General features: G+C 33.9%; 17 protein-coding genes and 1 non-coding gene across 18 annotated transcripts; 12 read left to right on the forward strand and 6 right to left on the reverse strand.

Annotated features, from left to right (window-relative positions):
* Positions 1 to 622: 622 nt before the first annotated feature.
* Positions 623 to 695, reverse strand: WICANDRAFT_t90. Its single transcript has one exon. It is a non-coding gene; the product is annotated as a tRNA-Ala (tRNA).
* A 163-nt stretch (positions 696 to 858) lies between these two features.
* On the forward strand, positions 859 to 1,560 carry WICANDRAFT_84847 (phosphoglycerate mutase; the record flags this gene model as incomplete). Its single annotated transcript, XM_019185795.1, has 2 exons — positions 859 to 956; positions 1,008 to 1,560. 2 exons carry the CDS (start codon positions 859 to 861, stop codon positions 1,558 to 1,560), a joined length of 651 nt encoding a protein of 216 aa, XP_019038432.1.
* A 35-nt stretch (positions 1,561 to 1,595) lies between these two features.
* AMD2 (putative amidase) lies at positions 1,596 to 3,230 on the reverse strand (the record flags this gene model as incomplete). Its single annotated transcript, XM_019183597.1, has 1 exon — positions 1,596 to 3,230. One exon carries the CDS (start codon positions 3,228 to 3,230, stop codon positions 1,596 to 1,598), a length of 1,635 nt encoding a protein of 544 aa, XP_019038433.1.
* A 2,082-nt stretch (positions 3,231 to 5,312) lies between these two features.
* Positions 5,313 to 6,017, forward strand: RIB5 (riboflavin synthase; the record flags this gene model as incomplete). Its single annotated transcript, XM_019183598.1, has 1 exon — positions 5,313 to 6,017. The coding sequence occupies one exon, from the start codon at positions 5,313 to 5,315 to the stop codon at positions 6,015 to 6,017; it is 705 nt and encodes a 234-aa protein (XP_019038434.1).
* Positions 6,018 to 6,121: 104 nt separating this feature from the next.
* Positions 6,122 to 6,844, reverse strand: WICANDRAFT_31713 (uncharacterized protein; the record flags this gene model as incomplete). The annotated part of the gene is made up of 3 exons (XM_019181870.1): positions 6,122 to 6,422; positions 6,472 to 6,534; positions 6,591 to 6,844. The coding sequence occupies 3 exons, from the start codon at positions 6,842 to 6,844 to the stop codon at positions 6,122 to 6,124; spliced, it is 618 nt and encodes a 205-aa protein (XP_019038435.1).
* A 632-nt stretch (positions 6,845 to 7,476) lies between these two features.
* WICANDRAFT_79751 (peptide-methionine (S)-S-oxide reductase MsrA) lies at positions 7,477 to 8,034 on the forward strand (the record flags this gene model as incomplete). The annotated part of the gene is made up of 1 exon (XM_019184943.1): positions 7,477 to 8,034. The coding sequence occupies one exon, from the start codon at positions 7,477 to 7,479 to the stop codon at positions 8,032 to 8,034; it is 558 nt and encodes a 185-aa protein (XP_019038436.1).
* Positions 8,035 to 9,238: 1,204 nt separating this feature from the next.
* On the forward strand, positions 9,239 to 10,078 carry MPD1 (protein disulfide isomerase MPD1; the record flags this gene model as incomplete). The annotated part of the gene is made up of 1 exon (XM_019180776.2): positions 9,239 to 10,078. A coding segment is annotated over one exon (840 nt), but the record flags the coding sequence as incomplete, so codon positions are not given.
* Positions 10,079 to 10,465: 387 nt separating this feature from the next.
* Positions 10,466 to 10,815, forward strand: MRPL44 (mitochondrial 54S ribosomal protein mL53; the record flags this gene model as incomplete). The annotated part of the gene is made up of 2 exons (XM_019181975.1): positions 10,466 to 10,643; positions 10,703 to 10,815. 2 exons carry the CDS (start codon positions 10,466 to 10,468, stop codon positions 10,813 to 10,815), a joined length of 291 nt encoding a protein of 96 aa, XP_019038438.1.
* A 361-nt stretch (positions 10,816 to 11,176) lies between these two features.
* Positions 11,177 to 12,073, forward strand: RRP36 (rRNA-processing protein RRP36; the record flags this gene model as incomplete). The annotated part of the gene is made up of 1 exon (XM_019182031.1): positions 11,177 to 12,073. One exon carries the CDS (start codon positions 11,177 to 11,179, stop codon positions 12,071 to 12,073), a length of 897 nt encoding a protein of 298 aa, XP_019038439.1.
* A 104-nt stretch (positions 12,074 to 12,177) lies between these two features.
* On the reverse strand, positions 12,178 to 12,786 carry RDL2 (thiosulfate sulfurtransferase RDL2; the record flags this gene model as incomplete). The annotated part of the gene is made up of 1 exon (XM_019181987.1): positions 12,178 to 12,786. One exon carries the CDS (start codon positions 12,784 to 12,786, stop codon positions 12,178 to 12,180), a length of 609 nt encoding a protein of 202 aa, XP_019038440.1.
* A 330-nt stretch (positions 12,787 to 13,116) lies between these two features.
* WICANDRAFT_63728 (uncharacterized protein) lies at positions 13,117 to 13,380 on the forward strand (the record flags this gene model as incomplete). The annotated part of the gene is made up of 2 exons (XM_019183599.1): positions 13,117 to 13,259; positions 13,311 to 13,380. 2 exons carry the CDS (start codon positions 13,117 to 13,119, stop codon positions 13,378 to 13,380), a joined length of 213 nt encoding a protein of 70 aa, XP_019038441.1.
* Positions 13,381 to 14,041: 661 nt separating this feature from the next.
* Positions 14,042 to 15,568, forward strand: MRE11 (MRX complex nuclease subunit; the record flags this gene model as incomplete). Its single annotated transcript, XM_019180766.1, has 1 exon — positions 14,042 to 15,568. A coding segment is annotated over one exon (1,527 nt), but the record flags the coding sequence as incomplete, so codon positions are not given.
* Positions 15,569 to 16,250: 682 nt separating this feature from the next.
* PLP2 (Plp2p) lies at positions 16,251 to 17,006 on the forward strand (the record flags this gene model as incomplete). The annotated part of the gene is made up of 1 exon (XM_019183600.1): positions 16,251 to 17,006. The coding sequence occupies one exon, from the start codon at positions 16,251 to 16,253 to the stop codon at positions 17,004 to 17,006; it is 756 nt and encodes a 251-aa protein (XP_019038443.1).
* A 498-nt stretch (positions 17,007 to 17,504) lies between these two features.
* WICANDRAFT_63731 (uncharacterized protein) lies at positions 17,505 to 18,518 on the forward strand (the record flags this gene model as incomplete). The annotated part of the gene is made up of 1 exon (XM_019183601.1): positions 17,505 to 18,518. One exon carries the CDS (start codon positions 17,505 to 17,507, stop codon positions 18,516 to 18,518), a length of 1,014 nt encoding a protein of 337 aa, XP_019038444.1.
* A 172-nt stretch (positions 18,519 to 18,690) lies between these two features.
* On the reverse strand, positions 18,691 to 19,860 carry WICANDRAFT_13923 (FAD-dependent oxidoreductase; the record flags this gene model as incomplete). Its single annotated transcript, XM_019180588.1, has 1 exon — positions 18,691 to 19,860. A coding segment is annotated over one exon (1,170 nt), but the record flags the coding sequence as incomplete, so codon positions are not given.
* Positions 19,861 to 19,957: 97 nt separating this feature from the next.
* Positions 19,958 to 22,435, reverse strand: IRC5 (putative ATPase; the record flags this gene model as incomplete). The annotated part of the gene is made up of 1 exon (XM_019184174.1): positions 19,958 to 22,435. One exon carries the CDS (start codon positions 22,433 to 22,435, stop codon positions 20,036 to 20,038), a length of 2,400 nt encoding a protein of 799 aa, XP_019038446.1. The 3' UTR covers positions 19,958 to 20,035.
* A 464-nt stretch (positions 22,436 to 22,899) lies between these two features.
* RSC8 (Rsc8p) lies at positions 22,900 to 24,603 on the forward strand (the record flags this gene model as incomplete). The annotated part of the gene is made up of 2 exons (XM_019182041.1): positions 22,900 to 23,485; positions 23,525 to 24,603. 2 exons carry the CDS (start codon positions 22,900 to 22,902, stop codon positions 24,601 to 24,603), a joined length of 1,665 nt encoding a protein of 554 aa, XP_019038447.1.
* Positions 24,604 to 24,860: 257 nt separating this feature from the next.
* YKE4 (Zn(2+) transporter YKE4) lies at positions 24,861 to 26,120 on the forward strand (the record flags this gene model as incomplete). The annotated part of the gene is made up of 1 exon (XM_019181952.1): positions 24,861 to 26,120. One exon carries the CDS (start codon positions 24,861 to 24,863, stop codon positions 26,118 to 26,120), a length of 1,260 nt encoding a protein of 419 aa, XP_019038448.1.
* Positions 26,121 to 26,181: the final 61 nt, after the last annotated feature.

Genomic DNA, 26,181 nt, shown 5'->3' on the forward strand with positions numbered 1-26,181 from the left:
ACTGAAATCATATTTGCCAAAGGACCAATACATGCTGTGATCACGGGTACTTCTGTTGCAATAAAGAACCAAAATATGAATTGGAAACTACCAGGTTCAACTTTTATATCACCAACTTTGGATTTTTCAAATGCTAAAGTTCCCTGAGGGATCCTCGAATCTATCTTTGTGAGTCTTCTATTCACACCAATTTGTACTGGAGCTCTCTGATGTTTTTGACGGTTGTGAAGATGTTGTTGTTTCTCTTCATCTTCGGGAACTTGTGGATTGTAATCCGTTGTACTGAGGTCCTTTGAGGGGTCTGTATCTTCACTGTCGACCATTCTTCAGATATTTCATTCTTTTTTCTATATGCTATTGAGAGTATGATCTATTTGGCCATTGATATTGTTTGTCGTTGTTCTGTTCACGTTTCCAATGTTTTGTTTTTTACCGGGTATAATTTTTTTTCTGATTCAAGCTCATCGCCTTAAATTTTGAACAACATGAGCCAATAAAAAGCAAAGAAGCATCGGAATTGACTTGAAAAAAAAGGATTTTGCAAATTATAATCATAATATTCAAAAATATAACCTCAAAAGCTCCAAAAAAAGGGGATTTCCCGGCAAAAAATAAAGTTCTCTGGACGAGACCGGAGTCGAACCGATGACCTTTTGCTTGCAAGGCAAACGCGCTACCAACTGCGCTACACGCCCGGGTTACAAAATTTTTAGATAAGCAGTTTGCTTAGTCATTTTCAGATCACGTGATATATTGGTTAAGGACGCATTTTTGAAAACACAAGTACAATAGAAAGTGTCATGATGTTATCAAATACTTCATTATTTAAACAACATTATACAGTACCCAGCTCAGAATATGAGTGAAATCAATACAGATGATAAAGTGATAAGAGTGTTTGTCGTGAGACATGGTCAAACAAACCACAACGTTGCCAAAATTTTACAAGGACATTTGTAAGTTTCCATTATTGAGATCTCCTTGAAACACATGGTTAACATTATTAGAGATACTGAATTGAATGAACAAGGTTTAGCTCAGGCTGAATTAGCTGGTGAGAAATTCAAAGATTATCCAATTGATGCTATTTATTCAAGTGATTTGAAAAGATGTAAGGGTACTGCATCCACCATTCAAAAACATTTATCCTCACCTGTTGATGTAACATTTAGTTCAAATTTAAGGGAGCGTAATATGGGTGTTATCGAGGGAATGAAAATGCAAGATGCGATAGAGTATGCTAAAAAAGATGGGAAGTCTTCTTATAAAGAGTATGGTGAAAGTTCACATGCATTAGTTTCAAGAATTCAAAAACAAGTCAATAAGATTTTGGAAGAGAATAAACATCATAAAAACATTTTATTATGTTCACATGGTGGTACTATTAGAACATTGTTGAAAATATTGAAGTATAATGAAGATATTATCGTTTATAATACTTCAGTAACTATCATAGATTTCAATAAAGAGGATTTCAATGATTTCAAGATTATAAAGATTGGTGATACAAAGCATTTAGGTGAAGGGGAGTTCAAAGTTTCTGATACAAGAGTTAGATAGAAAACCGATATAGAATTATATTATTATAACTGATTTCAATGAGTTGCATCGTAAACAACACCAGCTAATGATATGGCTCTTTCTTCTTCATATCTAGGAGTAACAACTTGGACACAAACAGGCATACCATCGAATAAATCAGCATCATAAACACCTTGAGCCAATGAATCGTTTTCACTGATTGGGGTGAAGTTATCATATGGTTTATCAATTGATTTATCAACAGATGTGATTGGAACAACCATTGAACTTAAATCCATATAATTGACAGGATAAGTATATGAACAATGATAAGATTTCGTTTCACCAGCTGGATATGAAGTTGATTCCCACAATGGTGAAATCCAAGCATCAATTGGACGACCTGTACTTGTTTTAGAAGCGGTATCTAACCAATATTTATCATAAATCAATTGTGATTCATATTTTTTTTGAGCTTGTGCCCAATGTTCAGATACTGACAATTCTCTACCGGCTGCTCTTCTTTCCATTAATTGTTTAATGATAGGTTCGCCACTTTCGTCACAAGCTTCTTTAATTTCTTTATAACCATCAGCTGTAAAGATTTGGTTTAAGTTCTTGACCATTTCAGAATTTGGTATTGGATGTTCCCATTCAACAACTTCATGACCTAATGACTCCAATTTAGATTTGATCAATTCCATAGCCCTAGCCACTGGTGGATGTGGAGTAATCATACCGTTATTCTTGATAATACCAAAAGTTAATTTCTCAGGAACTTCATATTCTCTCCATGGGATTGGTGGTGTCTTTGGATCATATAACCAAGGTTTAGCATCAATGATTGTCTTGACGAAAAATTTCAAATCGTCAAGATATCTCGCAGAAGGACCAATAACTGAAGGAACGATAGGTTGGAACGCCATTGAATTTGTCACTTTGGCATATGGTAATCTACCAGAACATGGTCTTAGCGCAAATAAACCTTGGAAAGCAGCTGGGATACGAATACTACCACCAATATCAGTAGATAACCCAATCAACCCACCTTTAGCACCGATCAAAGAGCTTTCACCGCCACTTGAACCACCAGCTGATAATAATCTGTTTAATGCATTAACGGTTTGTCCATAAATGTTTGAGTTTGTATCAGGAGCCATCATTGCCATTGGTGTAGTTGTCTTGACATAAAACACAGCACCAGCGTCATAAAGAATCTTTGCAATTATTGATTCATCATCTTTTGTTTTCGGTTTATTTAATTTTGAAATGAGTCCAATACCAGAATCTAAACCTTCTAAATTAACTTGATCTTTCAAACTGATTGGGATTCCATGCAATGGTCCAATTGTCTTTCCAGTAGTTTTGAAAATTTCATCCAATTCTTTAGCTCTTTGGAAAGCTCTTTCAAAGAAAATTTCAGAACAAGAATTGATTATTTGATGAGTTAAAGCAGCACGATGACAAAAAGCTGTGGTTATCTCTAATGAAGTTAATTCACCTTTTTGAATCTTTTCACTCAATTGCAATAAGGATTGATCAGTTATCGCAACTTCCTCTTTTGGTAAGATTGTGTCCAAGTAGTCTCTTGTGTTTGAAACTTTTTCAATTGATGGAACTTCAATAATCCATTCTTTAGGGATTTTGGCGAAGACAGCTTCTCTTTTCTTTTGGGCAATTTCTTGCCATGATTCAGTTTGAACAGTCATTATTCCAATTGAATATGGCGTATAAGGCTGATTAATGTAGAGTCCATGTGTCAATTCGTGTTGTATTTATACGCTTTCAGGGGTGTTCATATTGTTGATCTTCTTATCATGTTCTCGGTTTCTCGATAAGGACATCGCTAACACGTCCACTTTAACGACATTGGGAAGGTGAATCGAAATCAAAATCACTAATATGTAATGTTCAGTAAAGTTATATCTTTCTACGCTTCAATGATATGGTTCAAAAAAGATTGTAAGATCATGAGGTACTATAAGCCATGAACTAGTGTTAATTCATGAGACTGTATAAACCTGAGATCCCTAACGTTTATTAAGATTGAAGGGACTTAACTTGGACAGAAAAGCAACAACAACATCCAAAAATATCATCTATAAAACATGACATACAAACGAGAGACAGACACCAAACACAGCTCTAGTGTGATGTTCCAAAGTTACTATAAGACGACACAGCCAGGGAAAATTGTTCACATGATCCAGGTCAACTATTACAATGCAAACTCTGACGGCATCACCATGTTGGGAGAAATAACCATAACATTAATGTTTGCTTGTGATTAAATTTAAAAAAGATTGAAAAGTTTTGGAAAAGATTTCAGAAAAAATGGTGATGTGCCGCTAACCGTAAAATTTCGACTGAATTAAAGACAAATTACTAGAAATTGAATGGTATTTACTGGGATATATTCACTAAAGAACAAAACATTAGATATCAATTGGTTGACCACCTTCAAGATGCTAGAGTAACACCTCATTTCAAATTAACCCTAGAGACCTATTTTCATTTTTGAAATCAGCAGATCTCAATAAGATCATATCGAATCAAATAGAGCGAAGTATCGCTTGATGGTGTTGTCATTAAACTCACTGAAAAGAATTGAGTCCTCTTCAAATACAACGGAAATGTTATATAAAACAAACTTATCACTCATATTGATGAAACAGAAGCCGGTTAAGCTGATCTAGTCGTTGGTATTGGAGGTGAACCTTTAATATTGGAAAGATTTTACTTCAATAGAAGATTTCCCCTGATTATGGTGAGATGAAGTTATCAAGCGTTCTATGGTTAATTAAAAATCCATTAAAATGATCTGGAACACTAGAGTTCAAAGAAGATCGGGATTAAAACGAACCCAAGGAAGCTGCTGTTTAAACAATGATATTCTTTCGCAATATCACAAATTATCAAATACAATTCAAAGAATTATTATCATGGGTCGTAAAAGATAACAATAAATAAGGAACCATATATTTGAAACAGGTGTTACAGTTTATTGATTTCTTTTTTACTCATCTATGATTCTTAGGATTAGGATCCAATTCTTTCAGAGTAGTGAGTTTTAAAATGAGTACGTAGAATTATAATAAACGCTAGCATTGTACAAAAACGAGAAGACATCACCTCATCATATTCTCGGTTTCTCGATATCAAAGGCTTTGCTTATCACATTCACTCTAGCTTAATACTCAAAAAGAGCATATCTTTCTACTCATTAACAATTTGGTTCAAAAAAAATGGTAGGATCATAGGTTATTATAAGCCATGAAGTGTTAGTTCATGAGACTCTATAAACCTGAGACCCCTGATGTTTATTAAGATTGAAGATACTTAGACAAAGAATCAACCAAAAATAAAATTCATTTAAAATCACAAGGAGTGAACATTATCCATGTGTGGAATAATAACCCTTTTTGATGATACCGACACCACACTCATTTGAAAACAATTTAACATGAGGAACTAACGTCAATCCGAGCTCAAATTGCTCTGCTGAAAGATTTCACGGATCCGATAAGTACAAACATTTTCCCCAATAAAGTGCTGAACGACAAACGACAATGGTCCCAGTAAAGGTCTACATAGACTCTCCATAATTTCTCTGATACTTCAGGAAAATGTATAAAACTTTTTAGGGCAGCTTTTAAATCGTTTAAACTATTCGCCATTCGCGAAACAATAATCGCGAAAACATCAACATCAGATTTATTTCACCATCACCAACATTCAAACAATCCAAAGTCAAAGCCCACCACTGAAAAGTATATACTACAATATCAAACATGTTCACAGGTATCGTGGAGCACATAGGAACAGTCCAGGAGTTTTTGCAGCTCGACACATCGGAATCTGGAGGAAACGGTGTCTCTTTAACCATTAGTAATGCCACACCTATCCTTGGTGATTGCCATATTGGTGACTCAATAGCTATCAATGGTACTTGTTTAACAGTGACTGAGTTCAATAAGGACACTTTCAAAGTTGGTTTAGCACCAGAGACGTTGAGAAGAACCAATTTGGGAGATTTGACCGTGGGGGATAAAGTCAATCTAGAAAGAGCTGTTGGTGGTGATGTTAGATTTGGTGGTCATTATGTTCAAGGTCATGTTGATACTACTGCTAAAATAGCTAAAGTGGAAAAAGATGGTAATGCATTGAATTATACTTTCCAAATATCAGATCTGGCTTATATTAATTATATTGTGGAAAAGGGGTTCATTGCAATTGATGGTACTTCGTTAACTATAACACATGTTAATCATTCTTTGGGGACTTTTGGTATTTCAATGATTGAACATACACAGAAAAATGTGGTGATGACTTTGAAGAAAATAGGGGATTTGGTTAATATTGAAGTTGATTTAACTGGGAAATTGATTGAAAAACAAGTTGAATTACAATTGAATTCTCAAATACAGAATGAGAAATCTCCTTTAGTATCTTTGATTCATAGTATTATTGAGAAGAAATTGGATAGTTTGAAATAGGTGAGAGAAGGATAAACCTACATATGAATTATGATACCTTTGTAGCCATTTAACCATAATTTACCCTATACATAATCTTCATTATACTTCATGACGTAGCAATTTCATGCTTCTATTGACTTCATAAAATCTTTATACTCTTCATAAGTAAGTTTAGACTTGACTCCTTCATAACGAGTCACTTGAATATCTTCAATATTGATTTTACTCCATCTATAACCAGCCTTAGCAACCAGATGTTGTATTGTTTGCTTCTTATCCCATCCTTGTTCTGGAGCAACATCTGGTAAGAAAGTAGCGCCATATTCTTCACCATTCTTGGAGAATTTGATTCTAATACCATGTTTACCCAATTCCCAATCTAATGGATCATCAACTTCTTCAAAATTTTGTAACAATGTGACACTAACAAGTTAGTATTAATTCAACCACAGCACAATACAAGAACACTCACCCGACAGACAATCTTGGTAACTCAGCTTCAGTAATTGGAGCAAATCTCGAATCATCAAAAGCGCTTTGTAAAATTAGTCAGTATCACACTCCTTATCGATTAATCAGATGTGTACTCACGCAAGTAGGGCATAATCAGCAACACCTCGCTCCAATTGCAGACAGTTAAAATTCCCAATACACCCTCTCAATTGTGTAGTGCCATGTCTATCCAATATGTTCCAAGTGACAAATATTGGTGAACGTTCCAATACGTTTGGTTCCAATCCTAATTTCTTCTTGAAATCAGATAGTTTTAGAGTTCTCTCAACATTGTGTAGTCTGGATTCTAATGCATAGAATGCGAATAATGTGTATGGTGTGAGGGTTGACATGTTTGATCAATTGCACAATTATATCCAATTTAATTGCAGTAAAAAGTTCAATTTGCCTTCAGAATTATGGTTATTGTTTTAAAAATGGAATTTATGGTCTGGATATTATATAAGTGGTTATGTCATCATATAGGTTTAACCATAAGGATTCAATAAACGGTAGTTTAACCATAGAACCCCCTTCAAATGGAAAATGAATTATACAATTGGTAAGTAGTATATTTGGCTTACAAAAACTTTAGAGTAGGTAGTTCTTAAGCAAGTGATATGCTGAATCGAAGTGAGTTATCTAAGTAGTTCAAGTCTATTATGGGATCCTGCAAGATCAAGATTAAAGGCCAGATCACGTACGAAGCACCAATTGGTAGCGCCTTCAAATAGATTACTTAGCTCTAAATCAAACCGAGATCCAAACAATAGAGATGAATAGCTTTAACACTTACACAATCTATCTGTATGGTTATAACTCCTTACAATGAAATAGTTATTTACACCAGGGCTTCAAACACCATCGGCCGAAACTTTTCAATATTTTTTTTTCACATTGTTTTCGAAATGCCGATGAGCTTAAAGCTCAAAAAAGCTTGACTCAACAATTGAAACTCTTGAAAACTCTCTTGATTGAGACTGATATGTCTGTGATATCTCCAACTATCAAGTATGATCCTTCAAAGAACGATATAATCACTTTTGCAGGTGGTTGTTTTTGGGGTACTGAACGTTTGTTCAAACGGTTTTATGGCCATGGTGTTGATGGGTTAAAAGTTGGTTATGGTATTGGTCAAGTTGACGATAAAGAATCATTGAGCTATGAACAAGTTTGTTCTGGAGAAGCTGATTATGCTGAAGTCTTACAAGTGTCATATCATAAGGGAGATCAAGCCATATTGAAATCATTGTGTGAATTTTTTTTCAAAGTTCATGATCCAACAAGTTTGAATTCTCAAGGTGATGATCATGGAAGACAATATAGATCTGCTATTTTTTATCATGATGAATCTCAAATCCAAGTTATAAATAATGTTATTGAAGAGTTTCAACCAAAATGGGATAATAAAATAGTCACTGTGGTGGAGAAAATAATGAAATATTTTGATGCTGAGGATTATCATCAAGATTATTCAGAAAGTGATTTGGCTAATGAAAAGAATTGGATTCCTTGTGAAACTCATTTTGTTAGGGAAATTTAAGAAAGTGATAAATGTTTGTATTATAGAGAGTTATAAACAATCTTTATCTGTAGATCACATATACAAAACAGTTGGAGGAAGCCAAGGCAAATAAAACCTTTATACATCATTTTGAAAGCGAGAATAATCGAAGCCTAGTAGTCCTTGGGTTCTGAGCCTCATCCTTTGAGACTTTGTCTTTTGTCCAACTGAAGTTTTCCTATTTGGTCTGTGAGATCCAGTGTCCACTGTCCAGTTATTGTTGAAGTTTGAAGCAGATATACAATTGGTTCGCGTCGTTCGTATTATGGTCCACCATCTTAACCCCAATTGCATAAGCATAGGAGATCGTAAGATATAGTTCTTGGGTAAACAATAACCGTTGGATCAAGCTTGAACTCTTTGTGGATCAGAACTTGGCAATGTGAAGACGATATAATAATTCAACACTAGTACATAAGAATTATGGAGAAGCAATAGACCAACACAATCTTTAGCTCAGTTTCCATTCCAATGTTTTTGTTGTAATACACCTCAAGGCTCATACTGTCAAGCCCCATTCATTCTCTGATTTCGACCCTTCGACGTACATTTGATTCCCATTGGATGCAACATTCCTCCATTGTGTATCCCACAATGCACTTTAACTCTTGGAGCACAGTACATAATACAAACCAGCGGAGCAGAAAAGAGCGTGTATGTTCCCCATTCATCAACCAAACATTCCAGTCTCCAAGATACGAGCTGTCCATACACCGTAAAGAAGCCATCAAAGAACACGCTGATCGTGTCGTCAAAGCCTCTTGATCCAAGTGATTCACGAATACGGTGTACATACAAACGCGTTGGATTCGTGGATGACTTTGAATTAGCTAAGTCACAAAAATCCACACCAATCCCTTGTAGCCAACACCAACACTCAGCACTGAAGACTCCACCAATTATGATTTCAACAGTACCAGCCTCATTCACTCCAAAATCAACTCAAAAGACCACATTTTCCTCACAAAAAGGGTCCTTCTACGAAAAGGCTTCGCTGTCGCGAATGATTTTTTTTTCGCCCTGTCGCAGGAACACGGAGATTGAATCGATGAAGAAACTCAAGAGAAATAGAAAAAGCTTGTGTTTAACAAAGAAAACAGCCATTCGAAAAACCATCTACACCTAAGCCACTATGAAGCTATCCACCATAGCTGCTCTATCGCTTGTCCCATTCATACCCTCTGTCCAGGCTCAGGGGTTCTACAAAAACACAGATGTCTTTGAATTAGACACAACAAACTTCGACAAGGTTGTCTTGGATTCAAATCATACAACAATTGTTGAATTTTATGCCCCATGGTGTGGTCATTGTAGAAGTTTGAAAAAAGACTATACCAAAGCTGCAAAGCATTTAAAAGATATCGTTCAAGTTGCTGCGGTGAATTGTGATTATGCAAAGAATAAACATATTTGTTCCAAATATAAAATTGAAGGTTATCCAACAATCTTGGGATTTAGACCTCCAAAGATCAATTTAGAGAAATCGGATCCAATCAAATATGGGCATGCTACTGAAAAATACGTTGGTGCAAGAAATACTAAAGGGATTGTGGACTTTGCCATTGGTAGAATAAAAAATTATGTTAAAAGAATTGCAACTGAAGAAAGATTGAATGAATGGTTACATGATTCTAAATCAGCACGTCCAAAAGTTGTTGTCTTTACAAGAAAGGATAAATTATCACCGTTATTGAAATCTATTGCTATTGATTTCTTGGGAATTGTGGATTTTGCATATTTCCCATTAAGAGAAAGAGAAAAAAATGTTTATGAAAAATATCAATTGGAAGAGAAAAGCTCTAAAGCTGTTGTTTACTTTTTTGATAACGATGATGAACCTGTTAGACATGAAGGTTCTTTAACTAAAGAGGATATTTCTCAATTCTTGACCAAGTTTGATTCAACAAAAGAAGCTACTGGTAAAGTTATTAAAAAGCAAGAGTATCTTGGGAAAGTTCAAAAAGGTGAGAAAATCAAGAAATCTGGGAAGTCATCATCACCAAATGATCATGATGAGTTATAATGAAAGGAAATAAAGTTAAACGCTTGGTTCGTTGGATGACATTTAGTTCTCACTAGTTCAATAGTTTTAATAAAAGATTTATTATAAGACTTTAGATTCATTTTGGAGCTGTCAGAACATTTAATTATAACATCTGTAAGACCATCAACCCAATACTAATACTCTCTCAACATAATCTCTTCAACTATGCCAAATATAATTGATCCAAAGTTATGTGTCAAAATTGGCTTCGCGAACTCGTTTTGCATTTTGCGGGTAAAATCAACGACCTTTTCGCGAATTTCTCGAATGGTTTTTTTTTCAGGACCAACGAAATCGAATTTTGGAGCATTAACAATTAGACGTAACTAGTTTCAACTTTTAATACTTTGGTGGTGCTCTCAAACAATGATTACAAAATACTTCACCAAAGTCGTTGTCAAATTCAATCCCCTAGACAAAGGTGGTAAAAACGGGAGATTATTCCTTTCACAGATCCCACCAGCTTTAAAAGGTGCATGTTCTATAGATCATGAATTATTGAATGCTACTTCTAAAAATGCACCAATAATTAAAGTCACCTTCAGTATGTTTTTGATTTTGTATACTTGTGAAGTTCATTTTACTAACTAGTTTTTTCTGCAGAGGATAAGAAATCATTAGAAACAGATCCAACAAAAGGTAGTATCAATGAAATTGCATCTTTTTTCGATCGTCATTCAAGACAATTACAATTCAAAGAGTCTATTGAGAAATAGTGTGTGTTTAATAAGTGTTTGTTTTTCATATGGCATAATGGGATTATGGTTTTGTATATTAGGAGAAATAGAAAAGACATGTATATATTGAGGATTCAAATTTGTTGTAGAGCAGCTCAAAACCAAACAATTGAACATATCTTTTTAGCTGATCAAGGTCCAAACTTAAAACATCCCAATCTTTTCATACATAATCTCAATCTTTGAATTCTTAAAAGCTTTAATTCAAAATTCTATTGTAAAAGTAGTGCTCAAATCATTTCTTCCCTTTCGCGAAAATGAGAGATGAGCTTCTAAAAAAATTAAATTGATTGAAATCTTTTTACAACATAAACATTCAAGTACGAGTATAAACCACGTAATGGACAGACACTTGAGACCTCATTTTGAGGAAGATGACTACGATGAAGAGGTACTTAACCAAATGCTACGGAATGCAGAATCAGAAGAAGATTCAGACGATGAAGGATATGGGGCACTATCATTTGGTGCTTTAAAGAATGCTCAAGACAAGATGGATAAAGAGGAACGCAACACTACAAAACAGCCTAAACAACCTATAAAGAAATCCAGAGAACAAAAGAAGCCGATTGCGGTGAAGGAAACGAGGTATGATGATAGTGAGAGTGAAAGTGGGAGTGATTCTGAAGGTTTATTTGAAGAAGAAGATAATAATAATAATGGACGTTATTCAACACAACATGCTGATGATAAAAAGAAAAAAAGTAAACATGCTCCAACGGAAGCCTCTTCGAAAAAACCAGTTTCTAAGATAAGACAAATCCCTGGGTTAGATAATCCAAAATATAAAACTTTGTACAAGGATATTAGATTTGATACAGCATTAGGTAAAGCAGATTTATCAAAAGTTCGTAAAGATTATAAATTCTTGGATGATTATAGACAGAGTGAGATTGATCAAATAAATAAAATGTTGAAAGATCCAAAAGTTAAAAACAAATTAAGTGATAGAGAAGTAAGAGATATGGAATATCAAGCTAAAAGTTTAAAATCAAGATTAGATTCTTTAAAGAATAAAGATCTTCAAAAAGAAGTTTTACAAAAATATAAAGAACAAAATAAAGGTACTAATGGTGGTAAATTTTATTTGAAGAAAAGTGAACAAAGAAAGATTATTCAAAAACATAAATTTGATACTATGAAGGCTTCACAAAGAGAAAAAGTTATGGAAAGAAAGAGAAAAAGAAGATTGGGTAAAGAATTCAAACAGTTGGAATTTAATAAACCAAGAAATTAGGACCTACTTTCCAATTCATGTATGTTGTGTTTTTAAATTAATGAAACTTATAAAAAAAAGCTGTAGAAATATGTACAAGGTGTGAATTAGGTGAATAAATCATTCTATTTCTTTTCAGAAATGGTATCTTTATGTTCTAAATCAATGTTTTCATGTGCCTTCCAATCATTTAAACTTCCAACATAGTTCCCCAAATGATTATAACCAAAAATTTGAGCCAATTCAGCAGCAGCAGTTGATCTAACACCTGCAACACAATAGAAAATTAATTCTTTATCTTTATCAGGTTTTTCAAATTTGAAAACATCTTCAAATTCTTCTGGTGATAAATCTAAAGCACCAGGTGTTGATTTATATGGTATGTTTATTGAATTTGGAATTGCATATTCTTGAACTTCAGAAGGTTCTCTAACATCAACTAAAAGTTTATTTGGATCCGGATTTGTAACCAAGTTTTTGATCTCTTCATAAGTATAGATCTTGGCTGGAGTCTCTTGACCTAGTTGTTTTCTAACTTCTTCTGGGACTTGAGCAGCTTTTTCAGCAGATGATGATTGGAATCTTTGAGCTTGTAGGAATATTGGTGATTTAGTAATTGCTGATGGTTTTGAATATAAACTAGATGATGTGAATATGGATCTTGCTGGGATAGCAGCAATTCTTGGTAGCACCACCACTTGTTTCCAGACAGCTTTCTTGGTAGCTGCTAGCATGATAGAGGACATTCTGGACGGTCGAATTGGATGGTTGTTGTTTCTGGTCTGTCTTCTCAGGAGATAATAAAGCTGCTCTTTTAAAACTGCAAAAAAAAACAAAAACGGCAAAAAGAGTGGAAATGTCCCGATTAGGCAATAGTCTACTTTTGGCTATGAATTATGTAATACAGACTTTTTTCACTTTACACTTCCCAATTAGGAAGTCAAGAAATGGCCCAATAAGATCAATAACAAAATTTCTTTCAAAATACTCGAGTTTAAATCGAATAAACTACGACTTGCTTCATAGTTCAATCTACAATTCAATCAAATAACTTATTTCCAACAATGTTTCCAACTGCTATCAGAGCTTTCTCAAGATCCCATGTTGCTATGAACGCTTCAGCTCCAACTGGTAAAAAAGCTGCTGTCCAATGGGTTGTCTACTTTATTGGTATCACTGCTGGTTTAACTGCCGGTGCTGCTGTCTTGTACAAATACAATGAAAACAACAGCATCAAACTTTTGTTGAACAAAAAAAGATTGAATGATGAAGCTCACAAGAACAAACAAGTTGTTGAAGCTGCTAAACCAGAACCAACTGATGCTTAAATCTTTTGATTAGTATTTATTTAACAATCTCACAAACTATCATAAGCATACATTTTTGTTTTTATCATTATAAGAAGAGGATGTGTGAATCATTAGGCTCAACTATCATTCTTGTTATAGTTAATCAATCAATCAATTTAAAAAAAAATCAATATTCACTTCTATGGGTTATTCTTTTATTCAATCTTATTAGTTGAGCATTGGATTTGGCTCTTTCATATCATGGGTAATAATATATTTATATCATCTTGGAGATATTCATCTCGTAGACTGATCTTTTTTTGTGTCAAATATGTTGATCTTTATACTTTTTGCAGATGGTGGTGCCATAAATATCGAATCACTCCATTCTCGAGACCAGTGGGACAATTGTATGAAACCACCCCTCCATCCCAACACCCTCGCGATTTCTTCAACTTGTAACGGAAAAAATGGGCTTATGAAGTTGAAAGGAAATTTTTGCTCGAACTACAGTCAGTTTATATACGTTTCACCGTTCAAAGCCCGTGTTTTTGTACTGGTCTCTGATGATCGTTGATGGTTATAACTTATGATCTGAAAGATTCACAATTCGCGAAATACCAGATCAAAAAAACGCGAAACTTCAACAGAAGACAAGTTGAAAGTGAATTTATGAATCAGCAACCAAAAGACACCAGTCATGCCCCAAGTAGGTCCAATTGAGCCAGGTCCAGATACCATAAGGATCCTCATAACGACAGACAACCATGTCGGTTATAACGAGAACGACCCGGTCCGTGGTGATGATGCGTGGAAAACTTTTGAAGAAATAATGTACATTGCAAGAGATAATGATGTTGATATGGTTTTACAATCTGGTGATCTTTTCCATATAAATAAACCTACAAAGAAATCACTATACCATGTTATGAAAATCCTTAGAAGAACTTGTTTTGGTGATAGACCTTGTGAATTGGAATTGTTGAGTGATCCTTCATTAGTATTTGATGATGGGTTTAATAGTGTGAATTATGAAGATCCAAATCTAAACATATCCATACCAGTGTTCAGTATAAGTGGTAATCATGATGATGCTTCTGGTCAAGGTTTACTTTCTCCATTGGATCTATTGAATGTTAGCGGGTTGATTAATCATTTTGGTAGAGTTACTCAAAGTGATGATATTAACATAACGCCTTTACTATTACAGAAAGGTTTAACAAAACTTTCGTTATTTGGATTAGCTAGTGTTCGTGATGAAAGATTATTCAAAACTTTTAGAGATGGGAAAGTTAAATTCAGTTTACCATCTATACAAACAGATGAATGGTTCAACCTAATGTGTGTTCATCAAAATCATACAGCTCATACAAACACAGCATATCTACCAGAGCATTTCCTTCCAAGCTTTTTGGACTTGGTGATATGGGGGCATGAACATGAATGTATACCATATACGGTCCCTAATGCAGCTACTGGGTTTGAAACTTTACAACCTGGTTCATCAGTGGCAACTTCATTATGTGAAGGTGAAGCGGTTGAGAAAAAAGTCTTCATCCTTAATGTTAATCAAAAAAATTACAACTTGGAACCAATCAAGTTGAAAACTGTACGACCTTTCCATATGCTGGAAATTTCATTATCAACAGTACCAGCTATAAGACCAGGACTTGCTTATAAAAATGAAGTTACTCAGTTCCTTATTGAAAAAGTGGAAAATTTGATCAAAGAAGCAAATGACGATTATAAATTGGAGAATCCAGATGATGAATCACCACCATTACCTCTAATCAGATTAAGAGTTGATTATTCAGGGGGTTATGAAGTGGAGAATCCAAGAAGATTTAGTAATAGATTTGTGGGGAAAGTTGCTAATGTTAATTCAGTTGTGCAATTCCATAAAAAGGATAAAAATCTTAATGGTTTGAATTCAAAAATTGGTAAAATATCACTTTCAAGAGAAAATGGTGATGATGGTGAAGGTGCTGAAGGTATTCACGTTGAAACTTTAATTAATAATTTCTTGAAAGAAGCTGAATTATCTTTATTACCTGAACAAGGTCTTAATGATGCTATTAGGCAATTTGTGGACAAAGAGGATAAATCCGCATTGAAAGAGTTCGTTGATACCGAAATGGCTAGTGAAGTTAAACAATTTATGCAAAGTAATGATTTAAATTTTGATGATGATTTCAAAACAATTTTGAAAAAAATTAAAAAAGAACGTGGAATTACAACAGGGAGTTCAAGAGAAGGAACTGCAAAACCTGATACAGGGAAAACCTCAACAAGGGGTAAGGCAAAATCTCAAAAAAAGGCAAAATCTGATGATTTTGTTGTGGATTCCGATGAAGATTTGGATTTAGATAATGATAACGATCACAATGAAGTTCCATTATCGCCAGAACCATCTGCTCCATCAAGAAAATCCACAAGGGCCACTGCTTCAAAAAAACCATACCAGGTTGTTAATTCGGACAATGATGACGATGATGATGACGAATTTAATGACGACGATGTGCAAGTTGTGAATTCAGAAAGTGATAATGATGATGTTCAAGTTATCAAGACACCATCACCTCCAAGAAAAGCCACACGGGGCCGTGGTCGTGGTCGTGGTCGCGGTGGTGCAAAAGCTGCTAGTGGAACAAGCAGAGCAGCTAACAAGGAGAGCTCCAGTAGAGGGAGAGGTAATGCAGAAACACCAGTGACTGATATAATATCTGGTTTGTTGTCTAGAAAGAGAAAGTAGCATAAAGAAAAAGTTTCAAATGTTTAATACTGTAGTTGGAAGTCTGTCATATCCCACGGTTCAGTAAAACGTTCATCAAAAATCTCGAAAAAACGCTGAAAAATTGGTGTTGACAAGTTACAACTTCAACTTTATTTCTAAAACAACTTATTTAACAATGGATCCAAAGATTAACGTTCAAGTTGATCCTAATGAAGACACAGAATGGAATGATATTTTGAGAAAACACGGTGTCATACCCGAAAGACCACCATCACCAACCGCACAATTGGAAGAAGCATTACAAGAGGCAGTTGTTAAACAATATGAAAATAGATTAGATGGTAAAGATCTTGATGAATTAGAAGCCTTAGAAGATGAAGAAGATGAAGATTTCCTAGAAGAGTATAAACAGAAAAGATTAAAAGAACTAGCACAATTGAATCAAGTTTCAAAATTCGGATCGGTTTATCCAGTAGCAAAACCTGATTATAAGAGTGAAATCACTGATGCTTCAAAAGATACATTGGTTTGGACCCATTTAACATTACAAAGTAGTTTACAATCAAGACTACTATCATCGTTATTAATCACGCTAGCGTCGAAATTTAAAGAGATCAAATTTGTGGAAATACCGGGATCAAGAGCTATTGAAAATTATCCAGATGCTAATTGTCCAACAATTTTGATATATTTTAATGGTGATGTTATCAAACAATACATTACACTAACTCAATTGGGTGGTAACTCTACAAACATCAAAGACTTGGAGAATATATTGGTGGAAATTGGTGCTGTTAAAGATAGTGATAAAAGATTAGCCATTAATCAAGATGATGAAGACTTGGAAGAAGCTCATAGACTAAGGTTTGCTAAGAAATCTATTAGGGGTAAATTGGATGATGATGATGACGATGATGATTTCTTTGATTGAATGTTCTTGTATATTTTGAAATTGAACGGATATCTGTCAATGGTGGAGGTGTAGAGTATTGATTGGTTTTTGGTTTCAAGAGTGGTAATGGTGCAAAACAAGAATTTTGGTGGTTAGTTCCATGGTTATTGAGGTTTTGATGGTTCTGATATTGGCCTTAACTGGTTATAATGTTTCGCGAAATTTGGTGCCTATCCTTTGGAACTCACAATTTTGATTACAACAAATCAAAACACAACCCCTTTGAAATGAACAAACGGTGGTGGATCAAACAGCTTGTTGCTAGAAGATATCGGGTATTCAATTTCGCTTAACACCATATTATTAGGTGTGCTGTCTATATTATTTGATAATTATTTGGATGGAGCGCTGGTTGTCTGTGGATCATATGTTACACAAAAATGAAGCACTTGACTTTTCAATAGAAAAGTAGAAAAGTTTGAACTTTTGATAGCCTATTGTCTTCTGGTGAAGGTATCGACATCACATTTCTCCAATATGAAGCTATCATTATTATTATCAACATTCACTGTCAGTTGTACTGCCATTTCATCAGTCTCAAGAATATGTGATCCAGGAAGAATTGCAAGACCAAATTTCACAGGTTTTAGATTTGATTTCCAAACTTCATTCAATTCAGATGTGTCATACATTGCTAGAAGTTATCATTTGGTTTTATGTAAAGAAGGACATCCAATCTCTGATATACGTTATGAATTAGATCCAGCTGATGCTAAAATACCATGGGACAAGACATTATGTACCGCAGACCGTGGAAATTGTTACAAATTGGCTAGATCTAAAAAAACAATGTTGAAAGCTAGACCATTTATGTCAACTTTTCCTGGTGAAACTGTTGGTGGATTGTTTGAATTATCAGATTCTCAAGCAGAAGTTGCTAAAGATGAAAGTTACCTTCCTGTTTCGCGTTTACTTCAAGATTCTTTGACTAGTATGTGGTTTGAAATCCATCTGAATCGTGATCTCTTCACTGCACATTTCCCCTTATTTCATACATTCGATCCTAATAGTTTTGAACTTGACTCTGATTTTTTCTTGAGAGGTGCTGACCAATGGGAATCTTTTATTTCTGCTAATGAAGATTACAAGTTTGAACCACAAGATAGAACATTAATGGAGAAGGCAAATGAACAAGTCAATTCAAAGATTTCTCAAGTCATTAATGATTCAAATAAGAAATTATCATCTATCGTTTCAAGATTTCAAAAGAAACTTTCAACTATTGCAAACTCTGTTCTCAATGTTCAAGAAGTTGTCAAGAAGAGAAAGGCTACATTGTTTCCAAAAATTTTCAAATCAAAAATTGAAACTTTATCCAAACTCAAAGGGAAACTCAATCCTAATGAAATTGATCTTGATACAATGATTGTTTTATCCAAGGTTTTACCAAAAGAAAAGTTTGAAGAGTTGTTAAAATCAATCGATCAAGTTTATGCTAATGTTCCTTTGAAAAAAGAAATCTTCAAGTACCCAGCTCAAAAGAAAGATTGAAATATGGCTCCTCAACATTCAATACTACATTTATGACATGTATTATACTGTAGTTTGTACTTATTATTCTCTAGAGTCTTGGCTTTGGATCGATAAACCAGTCTATATTCTTTACATCAACATGTTCTCTTTTGGCTCTTGAAACAAACTGTTCTGGCCAAACAGGATTGTTTTTCCAACTCCATCTCTTACTAGTAATTTCGTCTAATTTACCTTGCATCTTTAAAGTTATATATTTCCCAATATTTGGTAGGAACTTGTAGCCATGTCCAGCATCACCACAAGCAACAACGATATTTTCAGAATCTGGAAGTTTATCAATCAAAAAATCATTAGTTGGAGAATCACTAATCCAGAACAACTTTGAATTGTATAATTCATGTTGACTCAACTCTGGAATTGTCTTTTGTAATAGTCTTCTGACGTGGGATTCACCTTTTTTAGGGAATGTGTCTTGTTGATTTTGCTCTTTGAAGCGAGGTAATGACAATAATTTATCACTATTAAAAGGATCAGGGATCTTATTTTCAGCATCACTATACGTTAAAGCTATTTTCATATGATGATGTTTAGCATCTGGTGGGAAGAAATAACCATATTCTGCACTAAAAAAGATAGGAATATCTTTGAACTTGGTATATTCATCTGGGGTCAGTTGAATGTGGGTAACAAATAGGCCTAATGCCCTTATCTGATCCTTCAAATCAACCAAGAATCCAGTAGCTGCACCGGCTGCAATCAAGATTTTATCAGCTGTGTAAACATCACCAGATTCTACTTGAATGGAATTGTTGTTTATGATTTTTTTGGCATTACCTTTAGTACCAAATATGAATTCAACACCTAGTTTTCTAGCCTCTTGATACACATTCAATAAGGAGTTTGAAGCATGGCCATAACCGGCATTAGGATTGAACTTTGCACTGATTTCACCAAAATCATTACCTTTAAACTGTGGGAATAATCCAGTTAGCTTAGCACCATTATCAATCTCGAAAATACCTGAAACATCGACACCCAGTTTAGCCAAATTTGCAAAACCTTGATTTTCAAACTTGGTACGATGTTGATTCTCTTTAGAACTTGGGGATAACGTGATTCTACCACTTTTGAAATAGACATCTTTGTACAAAGGATCATTCTCCCATAGTTTTAAAGCCTCCACTGAAAGCTTTGTATAGAAAATATCAGCATATTCAGTTCTAATGATCTTGTTTAAATCGTTCGATGCTGCCCATTTTGATGGGATTGGATAAAGATCTATAGCTTTCACCTTGTAACCCTTTCTGGCCAATTCTAGGGCAGTGGAGAGTCCAAATACACCACATCCAACAATCAACACCGTTTCAACCATTTTGTATGTGGATTCTTCAGCAATTCTTGAGAAAAGAAGAAAAAATGGGATGGTTTCTTTCTTATCACCGTATCGCATCAAGTATCAAATATGTTTCGCGAATCTACAAACAAATTATAAATTATCCATTATTATTCCCTGTAACCTATTAAATCCCTTTCCTCTAACTCAATGACGCAGTTGTTTCAAAGATTTGAATGTGCTTGAAACCTTTGTTCTTATAGTAGTCCAATCCTCTGTTATACGCATCTTCACTTCTGTCCAATAGTTCTTCAATCTCAACTTCAGTTAACTTGGAATCTTCAATAACATGCCCATTAGTCTTGAATCTATTGTCCTCAAATAAAGCAGCTAGTTCTTTAGCCAATTGGTTTTCTTCCTTAATGGCATCCTTTTTATTACCTGATCCAAATGTTAACTGGGTATCTTTATTCATTAATCTCTTCAATGATTCAAATTTACCCAATTGAATAACCAACTTCTCCAATTTCCTTTTCGAATCAGCTTTTGCCAAAATAACTTGTTCAATAGTGTTTGCTATAACAAATCTATAAACAACAACTGGTTTGGTTTGGCCTATTCTATGAACACGATCCATTGCTTGTAAATCAACCTGAGGATTCCAATCACTATCAAATATGATGACACTATCAGCTTTTGTTAAATTCAAGCCTAACCCACCAGCTCTAGTACTCAGCAAAAAGATTTTAACTTCATCATCCTCATTGAAACTTGAAATCTCCACTTCTCTATCTTGTTGACTAACAGACCCATCTAATCTACTAACTTTAAACCCTTTCAATTCACACCAATCTTCAATCAAATCCAACATTTTAGTAAATTGAGAAAAAATTAAAATTTTATGATCCTTAGCAAGTAACCTTGGTACTAATTGATCTAACAATTGAAGTTTACTTGAATTTTCCAATAGTTTTGCCAAATCCATATCATGTTCACTTTCCCATGGGAAATAAAACAAGTAAGGGGAGTTACAAACTAATCTTAATTGCATCATCAAATTTTGAATTTTTTTAGCATCAACATATTTGGATATTAATGTCCAAATATCATTTAGTTGTGATTCTTGTTTTGATATTTTGTTTTGTTGTAATTTGAGTGCTAATCTTTCTTGTTTTTCTGAACGTAATGTACGATCATTTGATTCTTGATCTTCTTCATCATCTTCTTCAAAATCAACATAACTTGAGTCAAGTTTCTTAAATATGAATTGATCAATATCTTGTTTGCTTATTGAAAGATTATTCACAGCAATGTGTTCATTCAATGCAAATTTCATTATTGATTTCTTTAATGATTTGAATAAAGCATCTTTATAAATCTCTGATTGTTTTGAAGTTAAAGTTCCATAAACAATGTATTCTCTTTTGGATGGTAAGTTTTTGATGACATCTTTTTTCAATCTTCTTAATAAAAATGGTTTTAAAATCGTATGCAAATTGTTGACTAAACTTTCTTGGATCTTGGAGTCAATAAGCTTCCTGGTTTGATCATCTTTAACACTTTCGGACAACGAATTCAATGAGCTAAAATCAAACCATTTTTGGAAAAGTTCCAAATCATGGAAAATATCAGGAAGGATAAAATTCAACAATGACCATAATTCATTCAAATTATTTTGTAAAGGAGTACCAGTGATTAATAACCTATTACTAGTTTTCAATTTTTTCAACTCTCTAATCAATTTACAATTGACATTCTTCAATCTATGACCTTCATCCACTATTAAGAACTTCCAACTAATTCTATTCAAATGTTCAAAATCTCTTAAAACAATTTCATAACTTGTAATAATGACAGCTTTTTGATTCTTAACGAAATATTGTTCACGGAGCTCTTTTCTTTCATCTTTTGAACCAACATATCCTAATACAGGTATACTTGGAGCAAATCTTTCAAATTCTTTAACCCAATTACCCACCGTGGATAAAGGCGCAGTGATTAGAAAAGAACCTTTTATACCTTGTTCATACAAAAAGGCCAATAATGCAATGGACTGAATCGTTTTACCAAGACCCATTTCATCTGCAAGTATACCATTTAATCCATTCTCATATAATGTGATTAACCATTCAGTACCTTCTAATTGATAATCTCTCATTTCAGCACCAGAAACTAATGATGGTTGTTTAATGGTGGAGCTTGTCTGAGACTGTTCAATCTTGGATTTTGTCAATTTTGCCTCTTCAGACATTTGATTATCCTTCTTGTAGAAATCCATGATATTTGCCTGTTTGCTAGATTTACCATTCTTCTTTGATTTCTTCTTTGGAGGTTCACCACCACCTGCTTTTTGTTCCTCTCTAGCTTTCTTCTTTGTCAAACTGCTCTCCAACAACGTATCACTGATGATGTTTGAAAACACTTGACTCTGTTTCACCAAATGTTGCAATCTTTCCAATTTGAAATCAGTTGATAATTGATCGAAATCTAATAGTTCTTGATCATTTCGAAACTCTTTTTTTTCACCATCCTCGATGATCTTGTTCACCACAGCATCTTCTGCATCGTCTATTGGGCTTTCAACTTTCATTTCCACAGTCATTTTGCCTCCCAAGGAACCCAAACTCTCTCTCATTGATTTCGATTACACGATACGCGTAAAATGATGAAAATATTCACTGACGCGCGTGTAATTCTCAGAACAGAAGATCACATACAAAACTCGCGAATGGCTGTGTAAATCTCAGCACTAACAAAATTCATCAGATTTCATCAAAAAATCAAAGGAAAAAAAACGACGTGAATGAAATCGAAAATAAACAAAAATAAACAAAAACAGAAAAAACAGTGTCAATTTCAGTTGAATTTAGAACTGAATCAATTGGTTGCTTGTTTTTAGCGTGTTTGTGTTATTGGTGCCGCAGCTGAAGAGAAACGGAAATGTCCACTCCTGAAGTCAAAGACGAGGTGACACCTCAACAACAACAAGATCAAGTTCAAGATCAAAATCAAATTCATCAAGAATCATCTGAACAACAACCAACTGAAGAGCCTAGAGATGTGGAAATGAACGATGCCGAAGAAACCACTGCCACGCCTCAACTTCCAGCTGAAACCATAATAGACTATGCTGAAGAATCAAGAAAGATTGAAGAAAAAGCTAAAGCTTATCTTGCACGTCAAACAAAACCAGTTATTGTTCCATCATTTGCTGGATGGTTTGACTTTGAAAAGATCCATGAAATTGAAAAAAAATCATTACCAGAATTCTTCAATAGTAATTCAAGATTTAAAACTGAAAAATCTTATCAAGATATTAGAAATTTTATGATTCATACTTATAGATTAAATCCAACTGAATATTTAACTGTCACTGCAGCAAGAAGAAATATAGCTTCTGACGTTGCCTCGATCATTCGTATCCATGCATTCTTGGAACAATGGGGGTTAATCAATTATCAAATTGATCCAAAAACTAAACCATCTTTAATTGGGCCACAATATACTGGGCATTTCCAAATAGTGTTGGATACCCCAGATGGATTAAAACCATTCATACCTGAAGATGCTAAAATCATAAATGTTGAACAAGATAAACAAATAAATGGTGGTGGTGATGAAGATGAAAGTAATAATGTTCCAAATGGTGGTGGTGATATTGAAAAAACAATCAAAACTGAAAAATCACTAGATATCCCATTGAATTTAGAATTAAGACGTAATATTTATGATTCCACTTCAGACGCAGTTGCTCTTAATGAACAAGATAGACTATCTCAAAGTTTAAATACAAAACAATTCACATGTTATGTCACAGGGAATGATACTACGGATGTTAGATATCATAATTTAAGAACCAAAAATTCAATTTCCGCAAGAGCTTTTAAAGAAGGTCATTTTGGTTCAAATTTCCATTCTTCAGATTTTGTTAGATTAGAAAAATTACAAAAACAAGGTGATGCAGCACCTTGGAATGATCAAGAAACTTTATTATTATTGGAAGGTGTTGAATTATTTGAAGATGATTGGGAAAAAATTGCAAACCATATAGGATCAAGAACAAAAGAACAAAGTATTGCTAAGTTTATACAGTTACCAATTGAGGATAAATACCTAATAAAGCAATTGAATGATAAAAAATCAGTTTCAAAAGATTCTCCAAAAGCTAGTTCAAATACAAATGATGCAGTTTTGAAAACTATAAAATTTTTGATTAAAAACATTGATCCAGAATTAGCATCTAAAGATTTATTACAAAATGATGAAGATATTCAAAAAGCTGTTAAATTAACAGTAGGTTCAATAATTGGACAATCACAATTGGAACAATCATCATTACAAAAAGATTCAAGTCAATTATTAGAAAATCTAGTTGATTTAGAATTATCAAAAGTTGAATTGAAATTAAACAAATTATCAATCTTGGAAAAACAATTGAATGCAGAGAAGGCAGAATTAGCAAACCAACGTAAAGATATACTATTGGACAGATTGTCGTTAAAGAAACAATCAGTATCAGTTCGTAACAAATTGTTGACAGCTGCTAAATCATCAACTCCTGAAGAAGGTGCTAAACTAGCACAAGAAGCTCTAGATATTGCAGTGAAGGCTCCAAGAACTGTATTGATAGCGTCAGCTCCATCAAAACAGGAAGCTACTGTTGTTAGTTCTAATGAACAAGAAAAAAATGCAGTGGAACAAAATGAAAATGATCAAGTTGTTCCAGTTTCATTAGAAACTCCACAAAATTATCAATTCTGGAAATTATGAGAATTAAAAAGCAAAAAGAATAGGAATATAAAAAAAAGAATGAATATTTTGTATAATCAATATTATTTTAATAGATTATGAAGAAAATACTTCTTCATTATTTGCTCGTTATGAAATTTCATTCGTATTTGCATTTTCGAGGTGTTTTGATTTTTGATCAGGGGCATGAAAAAAATGTCCGAGACGTGAAAAAAACAAACGTTTTCTTTAATACTCAACGAAATTTACACCAATTTAAGCACTTTAAAGGGCAAAAAATGAAGTCAATTGGGATTTTCACGTTATCGTTATTTGCGTTGACCACAATAGCTCACGTTGCTGTGGAGAAACAATCTTCTGGAAACGCTGCAAACTTGCCATTGTTTTACGATAATGGAGATATTAACTTAGATTCATTAAACCATAAACTACAAGATTGTTCAGTTGTTGATCAGTTGAACCATTTGAAAACTGAAGAATTCGCTAAAGAGTCAGAGTCACTAATCTCATACGTTTTTTCCAAACTATTCCCTTTTGAAAACCCTGGATTGAATGCAATCTTGGCTACAACTTACATATCAGGCCCTCCAAATTTGATCCTAAGTTTCATTCCAGCTTCTATAAACCCATCAAAACTATCATTATTGGTGAGTTTTGCCATTGGTGGGCTTTTAGGTGATGTGTTTTTACATTTATTACCACAAACTTTTGTTGGTGAAACTATAGATCATGGGAAAGTTTCATTTGTTTTGGTTGATGAAAAGAGAAATACCATTTTAGGGTTATTTATATTCATTGGGTTTATTGCATTTTTCGTTATTGATAAGAGCTTAAGAATTTTACAACATGAACAAGGTGTTGAAAGCCATGGTCATGGTCATAGCCATACACATTCTTCAACTTCAACAGGTGTGGAAAGTAAGGAAACTGATGCTGAATTAAGAAAAAGAAAGAAAAATGATGAGCCAAGTGGTGATGAGCCAGTTATTGCTAATCCAAACTCAAGTGTTAAAGCTAGTGCTTACTTGAATTTGATTTCAGATTTCACTCATAATATCACTGATGGTTTGGCAATTTCTGCATCTTTCTATATAAGTAAATCAGTTGGGTCCACTACATGCCTTGCTGTTTTCTTTCATGAAATCCCACATGAAGTTGGTGATTTTGCTTTATTGATCCAAGGTGGGTTTACTAAATGGCAAGCTATGAATTCACAGTTCTTAACTGCAATTGGTGCTTATCTAGGTACCTTTTTAGGTATTTTCATTCAAAACTTAGGTCAACAATCTACAACTACTGGAGATGTTGTTAGTAACGTCTCACCTGGTTTATTTGGTACTAGTGTGCAAACTGGTGATTTGACATTACCATTCACTGCTGGAGGTTTCTTATATATTGCCACTGTTGGTGTCATTCCTGAAGTTTTAGAATTACAAAGTGAAAATTCCAGAAAGAAAGAATTGATTAATGGTGTGCTACAATTGGCTTTCGTCTTTATTGGGATTTCATTAATGTTTTTAATTTCATGGTTTGAATAAGGGAATAAAGCAATATACAAACTTTAGAATATCATATTCATGCAAATATAAAAAAATGTAA

The sequence above is a fragment of the Wickerhamomyces anomalus genome, assembly GCF_001661255.1.
Source record: "Wickerhamomyces anomalus NRRL Y-366-8 unplaced genomic scaffold WICANscaffold_4, whole genome shotgun sequence".
Lineage (NCBI taxonomy): Eukaryota > Fungi > Ascomycota > Saccharomycetes > Phaffomycetales > Wickerhamomycetaceae > Hansenula > Hansenula anomala.